Source organism: Gossypium hirsutum, chromosome A08 (assembly GCF_007990345.1).
Source record: "Gossypium hirsutum isolate 1008001.06 chromosome A08, Gossypium_hirsutum_v2.1, whole genome shotgun sequence".
NCBI classification, from domain to species: Eukaryota; Viridiplantae; Streptophyta; class Magnoliopsida; order Malvales; family Malvaceae; genus Gossypium; species Gossypium hirsutum.
The window spans coordinates 114,836,015-114,855,743 of record NC_053431.1 but is presented as its reverse complement, the minus strand read 5'-3'; the positions used below and the strand labels follow the sequence as shown (position 1 = coordinate 114,855,743).

Below are 19,729 nucleotides of genomic sequence, written 5' to 3'. Positions count from 1 at the left end.
TACCCCATTAGGGTAAGCCTTAAAGGGGGGACCGATCCATCGAGCATTCTTCACTTTGCATTTATTAAACTCTTTGTTTCTTTCTAGTTTTAATAAATTTCTCTTTTTGATTTAGTATTACTTTATTTTCTTAAATACTAAGTATGGTCTCTACCATGCTTAGCTAAGTTTTCCATGGCCAAAGGCTAAAGCGATGACTCGATTCTAAGTCGTGAGAATCGAAAAGCACATCATACCCTTGAGGGTTACATTTTTAGTTTTCGGGAATCAAAGATTGGTAATCGACCATCCTTTTATAATCAAATCGGTTTGATTTCAAAAAGTGCACGTTGGAATAAAATTCGGTTTCGATTAACAGTTGAGAGGAAGGATCAGCCTGTGGCACTTCGACTTCCTGTGAACACACTTAGCGGCGGTCCGCTAAGGGAAACTGAAATCGGGTTAGATTCTTATTTGAGACGATAGAATCCGAGTCAGGTTTTTCCAGGTTTTCAAAGCATTGAATTAATAAGCGATTGACGCTATTAGCTCAAAAAGAATTAAGATCTAAAAATTGATTTTAGATTCTTGATTCACTTGAGAGAAAAACAAGTTATAGGGGTTGGGCCCTATAGGCTGTAACCGGCATGTGCCTAGAGGTAAAATCTCATTCAGGGCAAGGTCTTTAACCCAAGGCTGACTTTTATCTCTTGATTTCAATTTCAAACTTTTTGATTTACTTGTTTAATTTCAATCATTTACTTCACTTCAAACAAACCCCTCTTCTACTCTTCCATTTACTCATCACGCCTAAGCAAAGTGAAAAGCAAGAAAATCATCAAACTCCTAGTCCCTGTGGAATCGACCTTTACTCTCCTTATTCTACTTATTCCAATCATTGTATCGAGATTAAGGCTATTTATTTTTGACATCATAAGGACAGCATGTCAAAATTGGCGCCGTTGTTGGAGACTTCGGCAAGTTACTAATTTAATTTTCTTGTTTCTAATTTATGACCAGGCAAAATCCGGGCACATTTTTAGAATTTGATCCAGAAATTGAAGCGCGAGCAAGAAGAAGTCACGGTCAAACACTTCGGGATAAAAAGAAACAACAACAACAAACAAATTCTGAAGAATCAACTAGCGCTACCAACGAAGAATCAACGGATTCCACCAATCCGATCGACTTCGATAACACTCCCATTGCCGATCCAACATCTGACGCACAACAAACAAAAGCGATGGGCGATCAAACAATTTGGGAGTTAGCCGCGGCTCCTGCAGAACAACAACCCCTTTGCATTACATTTCCTCAAGGCACCACCCCTTTTACTCTAAAAACGGGGTTAATTAATCTCCTTCCTACCTTTAATAGCCTTCCAAGCGAGAGTCCACACACACACTTAGCCGAATTTTATTTGGTTTGTTCAAGCATGAAACCTCAGGGAGTATCCGAAGACCAAATTAAATTACGAGCATTTTCTTTTTCTTTATCCGGCATAGCAAAAGAATGGTTGTTTTATTTACCGCCAAATTCTATTACTACTTGGGCTGATTTGAATCGTATTTTTTCTTGACAGGTTTTTCCCAGCAGCAAAAGCAAGCGAACTAAGGCGAAGCATCCTTGGAATTAAACAAAAGTATGACGAGTCACTTTATGAATATTGGGAGTGATTCAAGAAGCTATGTGCAAGCTGTCCTCAACATGGATTGAGCGAACAAACGTTTCTGCAATATTTCTATGAAGGTTTGCTTCCGATGGAGATGAAAATGATTGATGCCGCCAGTGGAGGAGCGCTTGTCAACATGACCCCCACTCAAGCAAGGGAATTAATTTCGACAATGGCAGCCAACTCTCAACAGTTTGGCGCCACTAATGAACCTAGCCGAAGGGTTCACGAGGAAATTACCGTTTCACTTGAAAATAAAATTGATAAATTAACTAACGTTGTTAATTCTCTAATCGCAGGAAAGAACGGATCAGCCAGAGTATGCGGAATTTGTACAATTCCAGACCACCCAACCAATTGTTGCCCGACACTCCAAGAGGGGATAGACGAACAGGTGAATACCGTGGGGAGTTTTCCGGGGCCACCTCAAAGACCTTATAACCCCCATAGTAATATCTACAATCCGGGATGGCGAGACCACCCGAATTTTAGCTACGGACAAAACCAGAGGTCGAACCAATCTTACCAACCAAGGCCGCTTCCATCACAACCATATCAACCGCCAAAAAGTTCACTCGTAGAGCGATTAGCGCAATCCCAAGAGAAATTTCAAGACCGAACAGAGTCACATTTGTAAGAAATTGACAAACAAATAAGTCAATTAGCGAAAACTGTAGGCTACTTAGAATCGTAAGGCAAGCTTCCCTCACAAACCGAAGCGAACCCACGGGAGAACGTGAGTGCCATCACTCTTAGGAGTGGAACAATTGTTGAACAGCAAATGACACCAATTCAAGAGAAAAACAACGCTGAAACAAGCAAAAATGATAATGCAATTGTTAAAAAATCCACAAGTACCGAAGAAGCAAATGACGCCAATCCCCAAGAGGAAAATGACGCCACAACCCGAAGAAAAATAAAGAATCCAATATCCAAACTATCACCATCTCCTTACGCCACACAACTTCCTTTTCCATTGAGATTTATAAAGAAAGATAAGCAAGCTGAGGAGAAGGAAATCCTAGACGTTTTCCAAAAAGTCGAGATCAACATTCCTCTTTTAGAGGTAATCCGGAAGGTGCCAAGGTACGCTTATTTCCTTAAAGAACTTTGTACTAATAAAAGAAGACTAACCGGGTATGAGAAGGTAAATCTCAGAGAGCACGTTTCTACGGTTTTGACCCGACAACTTCCACCGAAGTTGAAGGACTAATGCATGTTAGCCATACCTTGCAAAATCGGTAAAGTGGGCATAAAGAGGGCGATGTGCGACTTGGGAGCCTCCATTAACGTGATGCTTCTATCCGTGTACAATACTCTTTCAGCCGACCCATTGAAAGAAACGAAGGTCACTATTCAATTGTCAGATCGTTCAATTATTTACCCGGAGGGAGTCTTGGAGAATGTCTTGGTAAAGGTAAAAGAATTAATCTTTCTGGCCGATTTCTATGTAATTGACATGGAAAATGACCGCTCAAACACTTCATCCAAAATTCTCCTTGGGTGACCTTTTCTTAGCACCACCAACACTAAAATCAATGTTCGAAGTGGAATCCTCACAATGGAGTTCGATGGTTAGGTCGTTAAATTTAATGTTTACAAAGCGATGCGGTATCCTGATGATGTTCAAAGCATTAATTTTGTCGATATAATTGAGCTTGCGATTGATGAGTTTGTTGAGACTAATTTTGTTAATAAAATTTGCAGGAAATTTGATGATTTCGATGATGAATTCAGGGAGTTGAAACAAACTTTCTCTATTGATTCCATTAATTCTAACGAAATCACTACACCTTCAAAAACTAAATTATTACCTTCAGTTTTGCAGGCTCCTCGGATTGAACTAAAGGAATTACCGGATCACTTGAAGTACGTTTTTTTGGAAAATGATGATACGTTACCGGTTATTGTGTCGAACAAGCTAAGGAAAGACGAGGAAAATGACCTTGTGGAAATACTACGTGTGCACAAAGAAGCCGTTGGGTGGACAATTGCCGACATCAAAGGGTTAAGTCCCTCAACGTGTATGCATAACATAAAGATCAAGGAAGGAGCGAAACCATCACGTGAAGGACAATGTCGACTAAATCCGCCTATGATGGAAGTGGTAAAAAAGGAAATTCAAAAGCTACTTGATGCCGATGTTATCTATCCCATCTCGGATAGTAGTTGGGTAAGTCCGATACATGTTGTGCCTAAGAAGACTGGAGTAACAGTAATAAAAAACTCAGAAGGTGAGTTAATTCCGACTAGAGTGCAAAATGGATGGCGAGTTTGTATCGATTACAGGAGTTGAACTCTTTAACTCGCAAAGATCATTTTCCGTTACCTTTTATTGATCAATTAATAGAAAGATTAGCCGGTAAAACTCACTACTGCTGTCTTGATGGATTTTCAGGTTTCTTCCAAATTCCAATGGCACCTGAAGATCAAGAAAAGACGACGTTCACATACCCTTTTGGAACGTTCGCCTATAGACGAATGCCTTTCGGTCTATGCAATGCGCCAGCCACATTTCAACATTGCATGCTTAGTATCTTTTCTGATTTTATCGAGAAGGGTATAGAGGTATTCATGGACGACTTCACTGTTTATGGTAACACCTTTACCGAATGCCTCTTTAATTTATCAAATGTTTTGAAGCGATGTCTAGAATAGAACCTTGTTTTAAACTATGAAAAATGCCATTTTATGGTCGATAAAGGGTTGATTCTAGGACATATAGTTTCTTCTAACGGTATTGCGGTCGATGAAGCCAAGATCGATGTTATTCGCTCACTCCCTTACCCGACTACAGTTAGGGAATTACGTTCTTTTCTTGGTTATGCAGGATTTTACTGACGATTTATCAAGGACTTCTCAAAGATCGCACAACCGTTATGCAGTCTTCTTCACAAGGACCAAATCTTTGATTTCAATCCAGAATGCAAAAAGTCGTGGAACACCTTAAAGGAAAAGCTAATTACGGCTCCAATTGTACAACCACCAAATTGGGAATATCCATTCGAGTTGATGTGTGATGCCTCCAACACTAGTGTTGGCGCGGTTCTCAGTCAGAAAATCGACAAAGAGCCACACGTTATTTCCTACGCGTCTCGAACTTTAGACTCGGCTCAGAGAAATTATTCCACAACCGAAAAAGAGCTTCTTGCTATAGTATTTGCTTTAGAAAAATTTCGTTCGTATTTATTAGGTACTAATATTATCGTTTTTTCTGATCATGCAGCATTACGGTACCTGATGAGCAAGAAAGAAGTGAAGCCGAGGCTAATTCCTTGGATTCTACTTTTCTAAGAATTTAATTTGGAAATAAAGGATAAGAATGGGCGAGAAAATCTGGTGGCCGATCACTTGAGCCGAATTCCCATCACTTCGTCTGATCCACCGATCAAAGAGGAGTTTCCCGAAGAGCACTTAATGTTAGCACAACAAGGGAAGTTACCATGGTTTGCTGACATGGTAAATTACTTAGCTACGGGTAAAATTTCGATGCACCTACCAAGAGCAGTAATTAATAAAATTAAGAGGGAGTCTCGATAGTACATTTGGGATGATCCTTATCTTTAGAAACACTGCTCCGATCAGGTAATTCGGCGATGTGTAGCCGAAGAAGAGGTAAATTCAATCCTTAATTTCTGTCATTCGTATGTATGTGGCAGTCATTTTGGACCGAAGCGAACTGCTCATAAAATATTAGAATGCAGTTTCTTTTGGCCGAATATATTTAGAGATGCTTATTTTTATTGTAAATCATGCGAAAAGTGTCAAAGAGCAGGTAATTTAAGTCGTAGGAATGAAATGCCTATGAATCCAATCCATGTATGTGAAATTTTTGATGTGTGGGGTCTTGATTATATGGGACCTTTTGTGTCATCTTACGGTAACACTTATATAATTCTTGCAGTCGATTATGTTTCAAAGTGGGTCGAAGCGAAAGCAACCCATAATAATGATGCGAGAACTACTGTTAATTTTCTAAAGAATTTTATTTTTTTCAGGTTTGGCACACCAAGGGCGATCATTAGCGATAGAGGAACCCATTTCATCAATCGAATTATTGAAGCACTCATGAAAAAATTTGGTGTGACACAAAGAATTGCCACGGCTTACCATCCACAAACAAATGGGCAAGCGGAGGTGTCAAATCGTGAAATTAAGGCGATTCTGGGAAAGATTGTCAAACCAGACCGCAAGGATTGGAGTTTAAAGTTATCCGAAGCACTTTGGGCGTATAGAACGGCTTACAAAGGGCCGATCGGAATGTCTCCATACCGCCTAGTTTTCAGTAAACCGTGCCACTTACCGGTTGAACTTGAGCATCATGCTTATTGGGCGGTAAAGCAATGTAACATGGAGATGGAAGCGATCGGAGAAGCACGCAAATTACACATTCAAGAGTTAGAAGAAATCCGACGAAATGCTTACGATAATGCCAAAATCTATAAAGAAAAGACGAAAGAACTCCACGATCGAAGGATATCCTTTAAATCATTTAATGTTAATAAAAAGGTTTTGCTATTCAATTCTAAAATTAAGCTTTTTGCAGGAAAACTTTGATCAAAGTAGCTCGGACCATTCAAGGTAACTCAAATTTTTCCTTATGGCGCCGTGGAAATAGAAGATGACTCAGGAGTTCGATTCAAGGTTAACGGGCAAAGATTGAAGCTATATTATGAGAACGCCCTTGTCGGATTGGTTGAAGAGATTGAATTGGAAGAACCCAAGCTTTGAAATTAGGTCGTCGAGCTAACGACGTTAAACAATGGCGCTTAATGTGAGGCAACCCATTTCGTTTTCATTTCTTGTTTTCAATCTTTATTTTATTTATTTATTAATTTTGCTTAATTATTTTTAATTCTTTGATTCGAAATTTGTAAGTACCCCGGGCATTTTAATTTGGACAAAGCCGAAGCAAAGAATTGGTTCAATTAAAGCATAAATTAATCGAATTCAAGGCCAATTTCCAGCGAATATCGTGAAAGGGCAGCAGCAGGGTCCCTCATGTTCTAGACGCACCATAACATTAAGTGAGGGCGAGCGTTCGGCGCACATTAGAAGCAAGAATAGGGCTGGCGCAAGATAGCACAACCCAAACCCACCTTTTATCCCCTATCCGCCAACACCCCCACATTAATCAGGGAGTACTTTCACCATCTCTTGTGCATTTTAATTTTTATTATTCATATTGGGGCAATATGATCTTAAGTGTGGGGGGTGGGATTAGACTCAAGTTAACTCTTGTTCATTAACTGATTTGAAATTAGGCATTTCTTGATTATGACTGTTGACTTATCTTTGTTGCCAATCTCTAATTTATTGAGTTTCTTTGTGTTTCTTTGTGAATTCAAGCATGTTCTTGTTGAATTTTGGATTCAAGATAGCATGGCATGATTAATTTGAGTAAATTTTTCTTGGTAATTTCATACTTTCATTGATCGAATTGGATGCATGACTTAGTTCACAAGCCTTTCATGTGAGTTTTTGAACCTATTGAGCATATCTTTTATTCTTGCTCTTTGTTTTAATTGAGTATGCCGAACCAATTGATTCCATTCTAGAACTTGTGACTCGATGCTTGTTGAGATTATATTGTTGATTATGATGCTATGATGTGATAGAGGCATTAGGATCTAACCCATTTCTTTTCCCCAAATAAAACAGCCTACCCTCTTTGTTTTACCCCTTAGTGAACCAATTTGAGCCTTATCATTTTCTTTGATTTACCACACTTAAAACCCGAGGCTATTTTATTTTTACCATCTTTTTTCTACCCTTTTTCATGACAAGGTGGGATTGTTTCGGGAAAGAAAAAATAGGAAGAAACTGTTCAAAATAACAGTCCAGATTCGAACAAAACCAGCTAGGAGTTAACCCTGTTCGAACAGAAGTTCTTTCAAACAGTGCAGTTTTTCATGCAGATTTTTTTAACAGTGCAGTTTTGATCCGAATGAGCAGAAAATATTTTGGTTCGAGCAGAAAAGAAGAAAAAAAGAATGTTTCAAAAAAAAGGGAAGAAAGAAAAAGAAGAAAAGAGAGTGAATTGTGCTCTGATTGAATTTCTTGTTTCTCCTACCTTTAATTTTTCTTTGAATAATTTTCGAAATAATTTTTTCATTGTCTTGGAATTTTGAAACCTCATTTTTCAGCCTTTATCCTACCCGAACTTAGCCCCATTACAACCCGTTTGAAGTCCTCTTGATTGTTGCATCATTTTAATACTAAGTAATGGAGATGAGATTTAGTTACAAGCCTATGGTAATGTATTGGTTAGTTCAGGCTTGAGCGATTCTTTCACCCAAAACACTTGAGCGGAATGAGTGAACCCATGAGAGGAACTAAGTCTTGAATTCTTTGGAATTGATGATTGATTGAAATGCCATGGTTGATTTGCACTTAATTGATTATATCTTGCTTGATTGAGCTTGAATTTCGACATTTGCTTGGTTGGGTTTGCTTAGAAACCTTGGAAATTTTCTGAAATTGGAATTGGCAATTTTTTAGTTTTTGCATGATAATTGAGAAATGCTTGAGGGCAAGCATTGAATAAGTGAGGGGGAATTTGATTAGTGTTTAAATTATACATTATTTCGTGGTTGATTACTCCTTTATTAGCTATTTTGAGTTGCTAACTTGGCATTTTTCATTCCTTTTTGATTCAGGACATTGAATTGCAGAAATTGAGCTTAAGTCGACGAAATTGAGCAATTTTGGATTTTTTGGATACATGGCCAAATTATTGGGCGTGACTTGGGGCATGATGTCGGTGACGTGGCGTCCAGTCAGCAATTTCTAGAAGGTCTAGTCATCAATTTCTAAAAGGCATTTGGCATGAAGAAAGAGACTTAACCACCCATTTAAATTCAAATTAGGATTAAGATTTATATTTATTTGTTTATTTAGGATTTTTCTCTTAATTTTGAATACTACTTTTTTAGGATTTTTGAGGACTATAAATACCCCATTAGGGTAAGCCTCAAAGGGGGGGACGATCCATCGAGCATTCTTCACTTTGCATTTATTAAACTCTTTGTTTCTTTCTAGTTTTAATAAATTTCTCTTTTTGATTTAGTATTTACTTTATTTTATTAAAATGCTAAGTATGGTCTCTACCATGCTTAGCTAAGTTTTCCATAGCCAAAGGCTAAAGCGATGACTCGATTCTAAGCTGTGAGAATCGAAAAGCACTTCATACTCTTGAGGGTTACATTTTTAGTTTTCGGGAATCAAGAATTTGTAATCGACCATCCTTTTATAATCAAATCGGTTTGATTTCAAAAAGTGCACGTTAGAATAAAATTCGGTTTCGATTAACAGTTGGGAGAAAGGATCGGCCTGTGGCACTTCGACTTCCTGTGAACACACTTAGCGGCGGTCCGCTAAGGGAAACTGAAATCGGGTCAGATTCTTATTTAAGACGACAGAAACCTAGTCGGGTTTTTCCAGGTTTTCAAAGCATTGAATTAATAAGCGATTGACGCTATTAGCTCATAAAGAATTAAGATCTAAAAATTGATTTTAGATTCTCGATTCACTTGAGAGAAAAACAAGTTATAAGGGTTGGGCCCTATAGGCTGTAACCGACATGTGCTTAGAGGTAAAATCCCATTCGAGGATCGATTTAAATCGAGGCAAGGTCTTTAGCCCAAGGCTGACTTTTATCTCTTGATTTCAATTTCAATCTTTTTAATTTACTTGTTTAATTTCAATCATTTACTTCACTTCAAACAAACCCCCCTTCTACTTCTCCCTTTACTCATCACGCCTAAGCAAAGTGAAAAGCAAGAAAATCATCAAACTCCTAGTCCCTATGGAATCGACCCTTACTCTCCCTATTCTACTTATTCCAATCATTGTATCGAGATTAAGGCTATTTATTTTTGACATCATAACGACAGCATGTCACCTAGTTATTAATTGTTATATTTTTTATTCAATGCATTTAGTAAATGTTGAAGTGAGAATTGTTGTGTTTATAATGGAAATGGATTAATTTGGTATGTGATGAATTTATATTCATTGAATTATATATTATAAATATATATATATGTGTGAATGTGATATTGTGCAATTATGATAATAGAATTTTGAGTAAATATTATGATAAATAATTAAGATGGGAATTATTTGTATTGTGTCTTTATAATTGAAATGAATTGATTTAGTATGTGATAAATTTATTGAATTTATATGAATATATGTGATTGATGTGGAAATTGAATATTGAATGTACGTTATATTGCAAAATATATTGGTTAGAAATGTGATGAAATTAGTATGAATAAATGACTATTGTGAAATCGAATATCTGTTATTGAAAAATGAATTGAATTATATTGAATTGAGTTGTAATTAAATTGAGAATGAAATCGAAATTAGTATAAATAAGTGACTATTGTGAAATCGAATATTTGTCATTGAAAAGTGAATTGAATTATATTGAATTGAGTTGTAATTAAATTGAGAATGAAATTGAAATTGAAAAGTAATATGGAATACCCTATTAACTAGTCAGGTTGAGTCAGATACAATAGGCATGCCATAGGATTTGGAAGGGTACGTTATTTATCGGCTTTGCCGATCAGGCACTTTATGTGTCATATCACGCACCTCGTGTGTCGTATTAGGCACCTCGTGTGTCGTTTCAGGCACTTATGTGTCGTCTATTGATCAGGTACTAGTACCGTTTAGGTACAATGTGCCGTACTGGTGTGTTTGGGTTGGAATCGGTGTATCTGTCAATGTCCGAGTCATGTTAATAGGGGTAAATAAAGGTAATGAATGAATGATTTCTTTAATGATTGATTGTTACTGAATAATAAAGATCAATTGACCGTTACCGAAAAATACTGACTGTTATTAAAATGGATAAGTACAGAACACTGATTGAGAAGTGAATAGTTGAATATAGTTTATTGATATTAAATAGTGAACTAAAGTATGACTGAGACAAATGAATTATATACCTCTAAATTGGATAAAAATGAATAATATTATTGTTTAAATGACTTGTGAATAAATCATGGAAAGCTATACAGGTTAGTAAGTGAAAAGAATGTAATAAGTTATAAAGAATATATCTATGAATTAAATAATTGAATAATTGTAATTGTATATGATTTTAAGTGTTTGTTATATATTTTCATTTCATTAAGTGTTCCGATTATAGAAATACTACTGAGTTCATACTCAGCGTACGATTTGTTTCCGTGCACAGGTTAAGTTAAAGCTAGAATGTGGAATCAGCATCCCAGGCTGATCCCGAATTCAATGAGGTAAAGCATGTTAATAGTTGGTAATGGCATGTACCTCGGATATTTTATGTGTGTGTATTTTGAGTTGTCAATATATTGATGAAATATTTAGAATTAGGTTTGGTAATGGTATATAATAGGATTTGGCTTAATTGGTATAAATTTGAATTATTTGATAATTTGTTAAATTTGTGATAAGTGTAAATAATTATTTTTATTAATAACCTTAAATGAACTGTATTGACTGGTAATGCCCCGTAATCCTGTTCCGGGAACGGATAAGAGTTAGTAGGTGTTACACTTCCGATCTCACTTGCCTATGTAACGTCCTAATTTTCAGTGGTGTCGGAAATGGTGATTTGAGATCACTAAATTCGACAAATCAGATTGAACAAGATAGTAATTTAATATTTATGAGGCAAGTAAGAATTTAGAAGAATTTGTGAAATGGTGAAATTAGTGAATTAAAAGAATTTATTAGGTCAAACGGGTCAAAAATGAGGTATCGAGACCTCAAAGTTGAAAATCGAGCTATAAATATTTTTATAAATATTTATGGAGTGTCATTGAGTTAGTATTAAAGTTTCGTTAGAAAATTTTAACGTTTGATGGCTAATTAATTAAAAAGGACTAAATTGAAAATAGCGCAAAATTTGTTAAATTGTGAGTAAATAGCTTAAGTATTTAAAAAGATGGATTTAAAGAGCAATTAGACCCAAAGGTTAATGGCTGGACGGTTGTGTATGAAATAAGCAAGAAAACAATGTGAACAAGGGGCAAAATTGGAATTAGCATAAAAATTAATAGTTAAATAATGATGTAATTGAAAAATCTAGACATTTCTTCATATTTTCTCAGCCAAAACGCCATAGAAGGTCTGGAGAAAGTTGGTTTTTCATATTTTTACATCATGTGAGTTTAATTCTTACCTTTCTTGATAATTTTTATGTTTTTATGACTTTTACAATTAGGTCCACTTGTAGAATTCATTAGTTTTTGATTTTATGGGTGAAATTGGAAGTTACCTTGGATGGATAAGGGAATTTTATGGTGAATTATTATGAAATTTAAGTTCTAATTTCATATTAAGGTGGTTTTATTAAGTGATTTTGATAGGAAATGATATTTAGGACCTAATTATGAAAAAGTTATGAATTGAAGGTTTCTGTTGAAATTAAGAATATAAAAGGTTTTAAAATAGTTTATAATGATAAAATAAAGTGTTAATTGAGAAAAATTAGTTCAATTGATGGGTGAATTGAGCAGGGACTAAATTGTGAAAACTGTAAATTTTAGGGTAAAAGTGCAATTTTGAAATTTGAACAGCATAAATTGTGAAGTGAAATAGAATTGAAATGGATGCTAATGAAGGAATGATTTTATAATTATAGATCAAGAAAACGAACTGAATCGTGGAAAGGAGAAAATTCAAGAATAGTCCCTGAATTTCTACAACTTTTGCAAATTAGTCCAGGTAAGTTCATATGGAAAAGTTGAATGTTTTGTTATGAAGATCTTATGATTGTTAAAGTATTTTATTGTTGATGAATACTATCAATTTGCATTAACTAATAAATAATGTGTAACTAAAAGTACAAATTAGTAGGAACAATAGATTTGAGTGCTTCTATTCTGTGACCCTGATGAATTGACGAAAAATATGTGATAAGTGCGCCCGTTTAAGACCATAGCTGGGCTATGGCATCGATGCAATGTGATAATGTGACTCCGTATAAGACCATAGCTGGGTTATGGCATCGGTATAATGTGATAATGTGATTCCGTATAATACCATGTCTGGGATATGGCTTCGGTATGATATGTGAACCGTGTAAGACCATGGCAAGGCTATGGCCTCGGTATGTGATATGTGACTATGTGCAAGACCATAGTTTTACTATGGCATTGTGATAATGAGGTACTCAATTCCGTAATCGTTCCCTAATTTGATTATGAACGAAAATGTAAAATGACCCGAAAAGATTAAGAATTGGTGAATACTATGAAAATGACATGATTTGGAATAAGTTCTTGATACTTGATGATATTGAGATTATGGATCTATGCTTATGAAGCATAATTATGTGTTCTTACCATGATGGATGAAATGATATTGTATGGATTTAGTGAAAATAGTGGTGAATGAATAAATATGGCCTTGGCAGTTTTGGGTTACTGCAGTAGTGTATATTTTGAAATTCACCATAAATTGTGGAAATTGAGTTAAGGGCTGAATAAAATATGAGATTAAAGCCTGATGAGTTTAGTTTCATATAGAGGAAACGGTGCATGCAATTGGATTTTATGTTATAAGATATTTAAATTGTTGTGAGACAGAGTTTGAATGATTCGAGATCCCCTGTTCTGATTTTAGAAAATCATTAGAAATTTTACAAAAATAATTATGAGTTTTAATTTATATATTTAAAATCCTTATCGAGTCTATTTTCAAGAGGGATAGATGAGAACATCATCCAAGTCCCGAATTATGAGATAAATAATTTTTAGTGAAGAGAGATCAGAACTGTTGGACAGCGAAACAGGGGAAACTTTAACTAATAAACTGTACTAATTTGCTTAACCAAAAATTCTAGAAAAAAAATGGTAAGTAGATATATGAGTATAAATTCGGGGAAAATTTACGGATTTGGATTTCGAGTTTTATAACTCGAGATATGAATTATTTAGCAACTATGACGCAGTTGGACAGCTTGTCTGAAAAGTATGATATAAATTATCTAAATTTGGTTAAGTGCTCAAATAAGTTTAGTAGTGCCTTGTGCTCGACTTCGGCAACGGTCTCGGGTAAGGGGCATTACATTTATTGGTATCAGAGCTTCGGTTTAGCCGATTCTCGGAATATGTATGATGTGAAAAGTGTCTAGAATTACATGCCATATAAATTTGTGATAGTGTGCTGTGTATGATCCGATCTAATCCTTGTTTTTATTATAGATTATCTTCGATTTGAAAAGATGTCAGATAGACCAGAACAAACTGAGCAAGAAGAAGTTAATAGCAGAGTACAAACCTCTGAACAAGGAACAAGTAGTGAAGCTCCGATTTCATTGATGCGAGAACAAGAACTCAAAATATGATTTATGGATTCATGAATCAGTGGTATAATGAGAATGTGCGAGAAAGAAATCAGACTACACAACCTCCTCCCCCATCTCAACATCTGTAGTACCCCCGGTTGCTCCTCCACCTCCTCTGACAACTGAATTTGGCAAACGTTCTCCATTTGAAAAGCTCAGAAAACATGGGGCTGAAGAATTTCGGGGAAGAACAGATGATGACCCGTTAAAGCTGAATATTGGTTACAAAGTATAATGAGGGTTTTTAAGCAAATGGCGTGCTCACCAGATGATTACTTAATATGTGCCGTGTCATTATTGAAAGAAGAAGCTTATAACTGGTGGGAAACAATAGAAGCTGTTGTACCGGCTGAGAAGATCACTTGGGAATTTTTTCAAAATGAATTTAAGAAGAAATATGTCGGTAGAAGATATCTGGATAAGAAGAAAAGAGAATTTCTCGACTTGCGACAGGGAAACAAGTCAGTGGCTGAATATGAAAGAGAATTTGTTTATCTGAGCAAATATGCTCGAGATATAGTACCCACAGAAGAAGAAATGTGATCAGATTTGAAGAAGGGCTTAATGATGAGATTAAAATGATGATAGGGGGCATTGAGATACGAGAATTTGTTGTTCTATCAGATCGTGCTCAAAAGCTTGAAGAAGTATATAATAAAAAGATGCAATGAGATAGAAGAAGTAAAGAATCTTTCAAAAGAAGTGCATCTAAGTCATTTTCGGCTTTACCAGTGAATAAATCTAAAGAGGAATTCAGTTGAGCCACTTCAGTACCGGAAAGATCAGGAAAAAGTAGGCCAAGACAATCTGATTACAAAGCATCTGACAAACCTGCTGTTAGTGTAGGCAGTGTACAAAATACCCAAAGGCCTAAGTGTCAACATTGTGGAAGAAGTCACCCCAGTGAATGTAGAAGTAAGTTAGGGGCTTGTTATAAATGTGGGGTCACTGATCACTTTATTCGTGATTGTCCCCAATTACAAGTAGAAGAAGTGGAACAGAGGGAGAAACAGAAAATTCTTCCTCAAAAAGGAAGACGCTCTGGTCAGAGCAGTGCTACAGGGGCTACTCGTTCGGGTATGAAAGATACTGCTAGCCGATCAGAAGTTAGGGCTCCTGCTCGTACTTATGCCATTCGAGCAAGAGAAGAAGCAACAACTCCAGATGTAATTGCTGGTACTTTCTATCTTTATGATGTTCCTGTGTATGCTTTAATAGACCCTGGGTCTACTCATTCATATATTTGCACTATGTTAGCATCTGAAAAGAACTTATTTGTTGAGCTTACTGATTATGATGTACAAGTTACAAATCCGTTAGGTCAAAGTGTGGTAGTTAATTTAATATATCATAACTGTCCACTGAAAGTTAAGGGTTGTGATTTCCCCGCTGATTTGATGTTGCTACCCTTTCGTGAATTTGATATTATCTGGGGCATGGACTGGTTAATGAAACATGACGCGGTAGTGAATTGTCGAGAAAAACGAATTAGCTTGAAATGTCAAACAGGAGATATTGTTTTGGTTGAGTCTGGGAATTTGGATGACATGGTTAGAATGATTTCCTTTATGTCTGCTCAGAAATTGTTGCGTAAAGGAAATGAGGCTTATTTAGCCTATATTCTTGATACTCGAAGTTCTAAATCAAAGTTAGAGCAACTATCTGTTGTAAATGAATTCATGGATGTATTTCCTGAAGAATTACCAGGTTTACCACCCGATAGAGAAGTTGAGTTCGTGATAGATGTGCTTCCAGGAATAGCTCCCATATCAGTGGCACCGTATAGAATGGCTCCAGCAGAATTAAGAGAGTTAAAAGCGCAGTTGCAAGAACTGTTAGACAAAGGGTTTATCAGACCGAGTATGTCACCATGGGGTGCACCTGTCTTATTTGTGAAAAAGAAGGATGGTTCATTGAGGCTGTGCATAGATTACAGACAGCTGAATAAGGTAACAATTAAAAATAAATATCCTTTGCCTCGTATTGATGATTTATTCGATCAGCTTAAGGATGCTACAGTGTTTTCAAAAATAGATCTCAGATCTGGGTATTATCAGTTAAAGGTAAAGGAATGTGATGTACTGAAGACAGCTTTTAGAACTCGGTATGGTCATTATGAGTTCTTATTTATGCCATTCGGTTTGACAAATGCTCCTACTGCTTTTATGGATTTAATGAATCGAATTTTCCAGTCTTACCTGGATAGATTTGTGGTTGTGTTTATTGACGATATACTGATCTATTCAAAGACAGAATCCGAGCATGCTCAGCACTTGAGAATTGTACTACAGATATTAAGGGAAAAACAGTTATATGCAAAATTTAGTAAATGTGAATTTTGGCTTCATGAAGTGGGATTCTTGGGTCACATTGTGTCAGTTGATGGTATACGGGTAGATCCGAGTAAGGTGTCAGCGGTGATTAATTGGAAAACTCCAAAGAATGTTACGGAAGTGCGAAGTTTCCTTGGATTAGCTGGTTACTATCGTCGATTTGTGAAAGATTTTTCACTGATTGCTTCACCGATAACTAAATTATTACAGAAGAATGTTGAGTTTGTATGGTCTGATGAGTGCCAACAAAGTTTTGATCAATTAAAGAAAATGTTGACAGAGGCTCCGGTGTTAACTCAGCCTAAATCAGGTGTGCCATATGTAGTATATAGTGATGCGTCTCTGAATGGTTTAGGTTGTGTATTGATGCAGTCAGGAAAAGTTGTAGCATATGCTTCTCGACAGTTGAAACCACATGAGAGGAACTACCCTACACATGATCTTGAATTAGCTGCCATAGTATTTGCTTTAAAATTTTGGAGACACTACCTATATGGAGAGAAATGTTATGTGTATACAGACCATAAAAGTTTGAAATATTTAATGTCGCAGAAAGAGCTGAATTTGAGACAGAGGCGATGGTTAGAGCTGTTGAAAGATTACGATCTTATCATTGATTATCATCCGGGTAAGGCAAATGTAGTGGCATATGCACTTAGTCGGAAATCATCATTATTTGCTCTTCGGGCGTTAAATGCTCATTTGTCTGTTAATGAAAATGGTTCTATATTAGTTGAATTAAAGACAAAACCAGTATTCTTTCAACGAATTCGGGAATTGCAAGATGAAGATCCGAAGTTGGTGTTGAAACGACAAATGGTTCGGGATAATTTGAACTTAGATTACTCTATTGATAATAGTGGTATGTTATACCATCGTAATAGAATTTGTGTCCCGAATAATCTAGAATTGAAGAAGGATATCTTATCAGAGGCTCATAGTAGTATGTACTCGATTCATCCGGGTAGTACGAAGATGTATTGTGATTTGAAAAAAATGTATTGGTGGCCTGGTATGAAACGGGAAATTTGTGAATTTGTGGCAAAATGTTTAATTTGTTAACAGGTAAAAGCTGAACATCAAGTGCCTACAGGTTTGTTACAACCCGTAATGATTCCAGAATGGAAGTGGGAACATGTGACGATGGATTTTGTATCTGGATTGCCAGTGACTCCGAAGAAAAAAGATTCGATTTGGGTGATAGTAGACAGATTAACTAAATCGACGCATTTTATTCCGGTCAGAACAAATTTTTCACTTGATAAGTTAGCGGAATTATATGTGTCAGAAATTGTGAGATTACATAGGGTGCCGACATCAATTATTTCTGATCGAGATCCGAAGTTTACTTTGAGATTTTGGAATAAACTACAGGAAGCTTTAGGTACTAAGTTAAAATTTAGTACAGCTTTTCACCCTGAGACAGATGGACAATCAGAGCGAGTGATTCAGATTTTGGAAGATATGTTAAGGTGTTGTATACTTGAGTTCAGTGGCAGCTGGGAAAGGTACTTACCTTTAGCTGAATTTGCTTATAATAACAGTTATCAAGCTAGTTTCAAAATGGCACCGTTTGAAGCTCTGTATGGAAGGAAGTGCAGAACCCCGTTGTATTGGTCAGAATTAAGTGAATCGAAATTAGTCGGAGTGGATTTAATTCGGGAAACTGAAGAGAAAGTTCAGATTATTCGGGAAAGTTTGAAAGCTGCTTCCGATCGTCAAAAGTCGTATGCAGATTTGAAAAGAAGAGATATAGAGTTCAATGTGGGTGATCGTGTGTTCTTGAAAGTTTCTCCGTGGAAGAAAGTTTTATGGTTTGGTAGAAAAGGAAAGCTTAGTCCACGATTTATCGGACCATACAAAATCATTGAGAGGATCGGTCCGGTAGCTTATAGATTGGCCTTGCCTCTAGAACTTGAGAAGATCCATAATGTATTTCATGTATCTATGTTGAGACGATATAAATCAGACCCTTCACATGTGATTCCTCATATTGAGATAGAGTTACAATCAGATATGACTTATTCGAAGGAACCAGTGAAAATATTAGCTCGGGAAGTTAAAGAACTACGGAATAAACGAGTACCGTTAGTAAAAGTGTTATGGCATCGACATGGATTGGAGGAGGCAACCTGGGAAACAGAGGAGTCAATGAGATCACAGTATCCAAATCTGTTTTCAGGTAACAAATTTCGAGGACGAAATTTTTAAAGGGGGAAGAGTTGTAACGGCCTAATTTTCAGTGGTGTCGGAAATGGTGATTTGAGATCACTAAATTCGACAAATAAGATTGAACAAGATAGTAATTTAATATTTATGAGTCAAGTAAGAATTTAGAAGAATTTGTGAAATGGTGAAATTAGTGAATTAAAAGAATTTATTAGGTCAAACGGGTCAAAAATGTGGTATCGAGACCTCAAAGTTGAAAATCGAGTTATAAATATTTTTATAAATATTTATGGATTGTCATTGAGTTAGTATTAAAGTTTCGTTAGAACATTTTAACGTTTGGATGGCTAATTAATTAAAAAGGACTAAATTGAAAATAGCACAAAATTTGTTAAATTGTGAGTAAATAGCTTAAGTATTTAAAAAGATGGATTTAAAGAGCAATTAGACCCAAAGGTTAATGGCTGGACGGTTGGGTATGAAATAAGCAAGAAAACAATGTGAACAAGGGGTAAAATTGGAAATAGCATAAAAATTAATAGTTAAATAATGATGTAATTGAAAAATCTAGACATTTCTTCATTTTTCTCAGCCAAAACGCCATAGAAGGTCTGGAGAAAGCTGGGTTTTCATATTTTTACATCATGTGAGTTTAATTCTTACTTTTCTTGATAATTTTTATGTTTTTATGACTTTTACAATTAGGTCCACTTGTAGAATTCATTAGTTTTTGATTTTATGGGTGAAATTGGAAGTTACCCTGGATGGATAAGGTAATTTTATGGTGAATTATTATGAAATTTAAGTTCTAATTTCATATTAAGGTGGTTTTATTAAGTGATTTTGATAGGAAATGATATTTAGGACCTAATTGTGAAAAAGTTGTGAATTGAAGGTTTCTGTTGAAATTAAGAATATAAAAGGTTTTGAAATAGTTTATAATGATAAAATAAAGTGTTAATTGAGAAAAATTAGTTCAATTGATGGGTGAATTGAGCAGGGACTAAATTGTGAAAACTGTAAATTTTGAGGTAAAAGTGCAATTTTGAAATTTGAACAGCATAAATTGTGAAGTGAAATAGAATTGAAATGGATGCTAATGAAGGAATGATTTTATAATTATAGATCAAGAAAACGAACTGAATCGTGGAAAGGAGAAAATTCAAGAATAGTCCCTGAATTTCTACGACTTTTGCAAATTAGTCCAGGTAAGTTCATATGGCAAAG

At 35.8% G+C, this 19,729-nt stretch overlaps 1 protein-coding gene across 1 annotated transcript; it reads left to right on the top strand.

Annotated features, from left to right (window-relative positions):
- The first annotated feature begins 14,252 nt into the window (after window positions 1-14,252).
- Window positions 14,253-16,397, top strand: LOC121205075 (uncharacterized). The gene is made up of 4 exons (XM_041076002.1): window positions 14,253-14,403; window positions 14,772-15,176; window positions 15,258-15,550; window positions 16,380-16,397. Exons 1-4 carry the CDS (start codon window positions 14,253-14,255, stop codon window positions 16,395-16,397), a joined length of 867 nt encoding a protein of 288 aa, XP_040931936.1.
- Window positions 16,398-19,729: the final 3,332 nt, after the last annotated feature.